The sequence below is a fragment of the Rhincodon typus genome, chromosome 19 (assembly GCF_021869965.1).
Source record: "Rhincodon typus isolate 14 chromosome 19, sRhiTyp1.1, whole genome shotgun sequence".
In the NCBI taxonomy this organism is placed as follows: Eukaryota; Metazoa; Chordata; class Chondrichthyes; order Orectolobiformes; family Rhincodontidae; genus Rhincodon; species Rhincodon typus.
Window position 1 is genome coordinate 1,406,758 of NC_063350.1, and position 7,100 is coordinate 1,413,857.

Here is a 7,100-nt window from a genome sequence, read left to right on the forward strand (position 1 = left end):
CACGCACATACACACACACACACACACACACACACACACACACCCTCACATACAGATACACACACACACACACACACACACACACACACACACACAGTCTGCTTTGTTTCCAGTTGTTTAACTGATAAAAGTCTCGAAGTGCATATTGTGCCTGTTTCACATCAGTGTGTGTTCAGCCTGTGCTCACTACTGGAGATTTATAATTAAAGTTATTTAATTTTCTGCAACTTGTGCAAAAGTAGCTGGGTTTTGTAAATCACTGAATTCTTAATACAATTGTGACATTAACTGGAAAGGGGTTTAATTTGGTCTGGAAAGTTTGGGGGTGTCTACATTAGAGAACCTGGTGCCAGTGATGGAACGTGACCTCATTGTTACATGACACAACAAAGGCGGGTCTTGTAGTCGCAGGTAAAAATCCCACTTCTAAAAGCCGCCAAGTATTTAAATGAGTGGAAAACTGAGAGTGTTGATATAAAGTGAGGTTGCACTCAGATGGCGATTAGAAACTCTCAGCGTATCGAGGGATTGTTTAATCACTGTTGACTGAAGAAACGTTGTTAAAGGTAATTGGCTTCTCTCTGTGTAACCCTCCTCTGTCCAGCTCCACATGGGGCACCCTTCAGTACAGCCTGAGAATGGTGGAGTGTTGAAAATTGGAGATGCAGCTACAAGTTGTCTCTTCAATAACTCTCTGGAGTTTGGGAGGCTCCTCCTAAGCAGATCTCTGACTAATGGGGGCAGTTTGAAATGAGGCATCCCAGGTGAAGGTGTCTCTGAACTTGTACTCTTTGCTTTGGTTGGAGTGGTTACAACAATTCTAGCACCTTTCTGTTTAATCTGACTGATGATATTGTGGATAAAACAACTGGGACCTAAGGGGCAACGTTTTCACGCAGAGGGTGGCGTATGTATGGAACGAGCTGCCAGAGGAAGTGGTGGAGGCTGGTACAATTACAACATTTTAAAAGGAATCTGGACGGGTACATGAATAGGAAGGGTTTAGAGAGTTACAGGCCAAATGCTGGCAAATGGGACTAGATTAATTTAGGATATCTGGTGAGCATAGATGAGTTGGACCGAAGAGTCTATTCCCATGCTGTACTTCTCTATGACACTATAATGGACCTGAGGAGCTGAATGGCCTCCTGTGCTTTTAATGATGGGGCCAAGTGTAGAACTGGCTCTACTTTCAACAACTGCACGGAAATGGAACCTCCTTTTGTTCCAGCAGGAGATAGTGGTTACTAAAGGATGGGGCAGTCTTTATAGGGACATGGTTGCTCAGCTTTGTCAGAATCCTCTCATTACACAGAGCAATCACAGAATCCCCACAGTGTGGGAATAGGCCATTTGGCCCAACAAGTCCACACAAACCCTCTGAGGACTATCCCACCCAGACCCATTACCCCTACCTTGTAACTCTGCATTCCCCCCATGGCTAATCCACCCAACTTGCACATCCCTGGACACTATGGGCAATTTAGCATGGCCAATCCACTAATTCGCATACCTTTGGACTGTAGGAGGCGACCGGAGCACCTGGTGAAAACCCATGCAGACACGGAGAGAATGTGCAAACTCGACACAGACAGTCGCTTGAGGGTAGAATTGAACCTGGTGCTGTGAGGCAGCAGTGCTAACCACTGAACCACTGTGCACCCCAGACCAGATCCAGAGTGAGACCATTCAGCCCCTTGAACGTGTTCATCAACAAATAAGGTCATGGCTGTTCTATTTGTGTTTCAAATTGCTCATTCCCAACCCCTTTCCCCTCTGTGTGCAATTCCCTATCTATCCACCTCCACCTTAAAAATATCCCATAATGCTGCCTGTCCTACCTTCTGATGCAGAGTGTTCCAAAGTCACACAACCCTGAGTGAAAAAAAATTCCTCATCTCTGTCCTGAAAAGCGACTCTAATTTTAAACAGCACCCCCTGGTTTTGAACTGCCCCCCAAGAGAAAACATCCTTCCCACATCCACTTTGTCAAGACGGTTCGGGATCTTACACACTTCAATCCAGTCACCCCTCACTCTTCAGAACTCCAGGGTAAACAAGCCCAGTACGTCCAACCTTTCCTCATCAGACAACTCACTCACTCCAGTGTCAATCTAGTAAATCTCCTCGGAACCACCTCCAACACATTTATGTCCTTTCTTGAGGAAGGAGGATGCTGTATTTTTGAGGGGTGTTGTTAGCGTGTCATGCTGTTAGTTTCCAGCCTGAGGAGTGTCTGCTGTGATGTGTGGTTGATGGAGCAGCTGATTGGCTGCATTGCAGCTTGTATGTTCATGATCTGCAGAACACTGAGCTATTGCCAGCCTCGGGTCTGGTGTTACATGAAGCATGTCACAATCTGGAGCCACTGATGTTGTACTGAGGAGCAGGAGCTCCTGTTCCATCAGCGCAGGATCCTGCAAAGTTCCCGGCATCAGGGCAATTGTCCTGGAGTCCTCACATATCCTCTGTCTCCCAGCTCCCCCTGCCAGTGACAGACCTGTACTGTTCTATAATTCTTTACCTGTAGAGTTTGGGTTAACGTTGTGTGGTTTATCTTGCAGCGTCTTCTCACAATGCCTCAGAGTGGAAATATCAGCTGTGATTTTCAGATCTTCTCGTCACTCCTGGAAGAGGAAGATTTTTATCAGACCTGTGAGGAATTTCTGAAGACAGTGGAGATGTTGCCTGCATCGCCTCAATCCCCACTTCCCAAGTCGAATATCTGCGATTCCCTCTCCTCTTTAATCCCTTCCAAGTCAGACCAGTTGGAATTAATGTCGGAATTCCTGTTGGACGACGAGGAATTCATCAGCCAGAGTTTAATTTGTGACTTAGAAGCTTCATTGAAGATGGAGCAGGATTGCATGTGGAGTAATTTACTAGCCAGCACAGAGCTGGACAAAGTTGGTGATAAATTGGACACACTCCCTGTATCAAGCCCCCTGATGTCTGAGATCGAGTCACATTTCTTCCAGGATATCTGTAGTTCAGATTTCGAAACAATCAGCCCCTTCCTGGAGAGGCCTCAGCAGAACAGGGACAACCCAAACTCAGATGATGAAAGTTCTTTGTCCGCAGGCAGTGTTTTCTCACAATGCACTGACTCAGGTACAGACTTACTGGAGCGAATGGTCTCAGTAATTTTATCCAAGTTCCGTGATTGTCAGTCCTGTAGTCTCATGAGTGGCTTCTCCAGCCATCCATGGACCCATCTGAGATGAAAGGCTTTCCCTGTGGGTGTGAACATGGATATTGGATTGGTGTCCTGGGTCATTGTGGAAACATACAGCTGACAGCAGTTTCCAGGCAACGGGCTGGGCTCCTGTTTCTGACTTACTATCCAGTATTTTGACTGGGTGGGAACAGGCTTGGATTTGTTGATGATGTCTTTAGCTATAAGAGATGCTGGAGAGGGGCAGCCTGGAAGAGAGTGGATGGTGCTCCACCATTATAACCCGATTCCTCTAGCCCAAACTCTGAGTTTGGCTTCCATCTGGTACTGTAGAACAAAGTGTACCCCTCCTGGGAGTTTCTGCACCAGCTGTTTGACTGGTCTGATCAATAAGCAATTTCTCTGAGAGTGCAGTCCCTGCAGGTACTTCTTACCAATCCATGAGAAATACCCATTGGGAAATGATGGGGCAGGGGGCATGTATTTGAAGAATCAAACCCTTTTCTCCCACAGAATGGTGTCGACATTTCACTGGGTGACAGAATGTGGCAGAGGCTTGTTCTCAGGAATTTATTGCTGGTGGGTAGGAAATGTCGAAGGAAGGGAAAGGGAGGTATTCTGTGTTTTTGGTGGGGAGGTGAGGGTGGTGTAACTGGGAAGATCAAACTTTTTTGGGGGTGGAGGGGGTGGTGATTAGCAAAGGAGGGAAAGTGTGGATCAGTAGAGCAGCTCGGGCTGTGTTGGAAGCGCCTATCCTCCGGTACCTGGAGCTGGCAGGAGGATGAGATACGGGAGTAGGCCATTTGCCCCTCAAGTCTACGCTACTCTCAAGCCTGCATCGTGGGCTGAAGGGCCTGTACTGTGCTATACAGTTCTATGTTCTATGTTCTATGTTCTAACCAATCGATTGGATTGTGGCTTGGTCTCTATGGATCTCATAATCCTCCATAGCACCACACATTGCTTGTGACTTCCTGGAATTAAAGAATTTCCAGTGGAGGTGGCTAAAAGTGATGGTTAGAATGATAAACGTGGGCTTCCTTCTGAATTTACTTTCTGAGTTATTAAAGGTTCAACATTTCCTCCTTGAGGTTGGAAAGAGTAATAACCTCAAAGCACACAGGAGGCCCTTCATTATCCTTTCCCGAGCCTGACCAACATTGATGGATGGTTGTTTGGCAGTGAGGGTTGTGGAAAGTGAGTGAGGAAATGGAGACCAGCAGTGATCTCATTGAATGGTTCAGGGACTGAGTGATCTTGTCCTGTTCTAGCTTCTCCTGCATTAGCTACAGGTTTTTGTTTTCTTTCTCTCTGTCGAAAACATGAATATTAAAGATGCCTTGTGTTTACAGAAGAAGAGATTGATGTCGTAAGCATTGAGAAGCAAAGGTTGGCTGAGGGGAGCGTTGTCAAGCAGGAAATGCTGAGACCCGGAACCCGTTCACAGACATTGGCTAGCATCAAACAATGCAGTCTCGAAATTCAACAGCAACATAATTACGCAGCACCATCACCACTGCTCTCCAGGGACCTGCCAGCTCCGAAACGAGCTAAAACAGACAACTATCTCCACGTAGCCAAGTACTCACTGCCCAACAGGTCATCAGCTTTTAGCCTCAAATCCCCTGATGCAGAGGATGAGGAGAGACGGAGGACACACAATGTCTTGGAAAGACAGAGGAGAAATGAGTTGAAGCATTGTCTGTTGGCTCTTCGAGATGAGGTGCCAGAACTTTCCAAGAATGACAAAGCCTCCAAAGTGGTTATCCTGAGGAAGGCAACAGAGTATGTCATCAAATTGAAGGCAGAGCATCAGAAACTGAACACTGAGAGAGAGAAACTTCAGAAGAAGCAACAACAGCTTAGACGGAAAGTTGAACAAATGCAGAGGCTTTCCAAATAGAGTTTGTAAATCCAGGTGAACTGCCTCATTCTCCAGGAGATCGAGGGAGGGGCAGCATCGTTCCTCGAGGTTGCTGAGTGAATATTTTCTGTTTATATATCAACAATGCAAACGAAGGGCATAAGGACAAGTGATTGCCTCAAAATGAAGCAAACAAACTGCGAACGTGCACTTGTGCTACCGGGATTTTTTTTCTGTGAGAATTTGTTTTTTCATGCCATTTCGTGTTGTATGTTTTTGGAAGTAAGTCTGGAGTTTTAATAGTCCAGTTTTGAATGTGTTACGTGTCTGAAATTGCTTGGCTATCTGTTATTTGAAGAGCTGCTTTGGGCACTGATTTTAGCCCTGGGACCACCCTATGGCTGTTTCAGCCACAAGCCCCTCCCTCACATCCCCAGCTGCTCACACTGTCAGGCAGTGTTGTTAAATGCACAATCACTTAAGATCCATACGGGAACCAAGAGACGAGTGGAAACAGACCCCAAGTGAGCTGTCTGAGATCCACAGATCCATCTGTGTTTGGATGCTCCAGCATTTGCCCTGTCCATAACCATGAAAATATAGAATAGGGACTGGATTTCATCCCGAGGTGTTGGGCGATCTGTAATGCAGGGCGTGTAATAATGGATGAGCTAGCTGGTATCCAGCTCCCTCTCCTCTGTCCACACTAGCTCAGAGGGTCAACTGTAAAACCTCTCAAGTCAGCGACAACATTCCCTGATCTCAGCTGCTACCTATCACTGTGCACATGAGAGGTCCCATTTTTTTGAAAACAGAGTTACGCTGAACTGTTTCAAAGCAACACTGATTTTTTTTTTGGTCTAAACCTCATTTCACCTCAGTCTTAAGTCTTCCAATCAAGAATCTGCAATCCACGCTTCCAGAGGATGAGTTTTCGATGAGATGCATACTTGTTACAAAGTATCTATATTAGTTTTTTTATGTGTGTGTGTACATGTGTGTATATAAATATATATATAATTGGCTGATCATGCCTGACTGTTAAATACCTTTTGTGTTGATTTTTGTAAACATTGGGAAGCCATTGTATTGTGTCAGTGGCAGATACTGCACCTTACTCTGCTCCTGTTCTCTCTCTCTTTTCCATCAAAGTGCAGACTCTGAATAGAACCTGGGACATGTTGCAACGTAATTCACATTCCTTGTGGGCTGTGTGATTCATGCTGCTGAAAGCTCTGGTTCTGCGGGAGTGTTTGGGATCGAGAGTCTTTGTGCTCGGTCAGTTGGAGTTGGCACTCCCTGTGGGGTGAGGCCAAGGATGAGGTTTCTGTGATCCTGCCTTTATTTTCACCCTCCTGGAGCCTCAGTTAACACCTGCAGATCTCCAGCCAACAAGAGTTGCCACCCCTGGGGTTGAGGTGGTAGCTTTCTATAAGTCACAATCTCAAGACATTTTAGCCCTTGCATAACCTGTTGTCATGTGCTTGCAGGTGCAGCAATGACTGTATCTTCAAATAACCTCTGTCATTAGATTTACTGTTTAATAATGCAATGTTTGCTGCTAGTCCTATAATTTATTTTAAGATAATGCACTGCCCTATTATGTTCAATCTTGTGCATTTTTGAGTTGTACTATATTTTTATGTGGATTATTGGTATCCTTGATCAGCAGACTGGGTTTTGTGTGCCTTTAAGTTATTGCTTTGTATCATTATGTCGAGGTTTTTTTATGCAAATCAAGTTTCTTTGGATAATGAATGTACACCATTTGTTTTGACAAAGCACTTTCTGTCAGCCTATAGCCATGTTAATAAAATAGAATTTTAATAATTAAATAAAACTTTAAAACAAAACTTGTTCACTTTAATGTTGAAGTTTTTCTTGTGAGAATGAGACTATTTAATTCCTGTCATCCTGTCCTGAAAGGTGATATTGGGAAATTTGTCAAGAGCCTGTAAGTGGGAGGTTACAGAGCCTCAGAGAAAGAACATTGATTTTGTACAAGTCGCTTTGGGAGCGCTATGTTCCAAAGCATTTTTACAGCCAATGAAATATTTCAAA

At 44.9% G+C, this 7,100-nt stretch overlaps 1 protein-coding gene across 3 annotated transcripts in view; it reads left to right on the forward strand.

The window, feature by feature from the left end:
- The window catches only part of mych (myelocytomatosis oncogene homolog), a 7,624-nt gene extending 732 nt beyond the window's left edge, over positions 1–6,892 (forward strand). The window contains exons 1-3 of one of the 3 annotated variants that reach the window (XM_048608158.1): positions 310–566; positions 2,565–3,111; positions 4,528–6,892. In XM_048608158.1, coding sequence (XP_048464115.1) covers positions 2,577–3,111; positions 4,528–5,078 — 1,086 coding nt within the window. In that variant the 5' untranslated portion in view covers positions 310–566; positions 2,565–2,576 and the 3' untranslated portion in view covers positions 5,079–6,892. Of the gene's footprint in view, positions 1–309; positions 567–1,525; positions 1,723–2,564; positions 3,112–4,527 lie in introns of those variants that run through there. The other 2 variants (XM_048608157.1, XM_048608160.1) reach the window with 2 other exon arrangements.
- Positions 6,893–7,100: the final 208 nt, after the last annotated feature.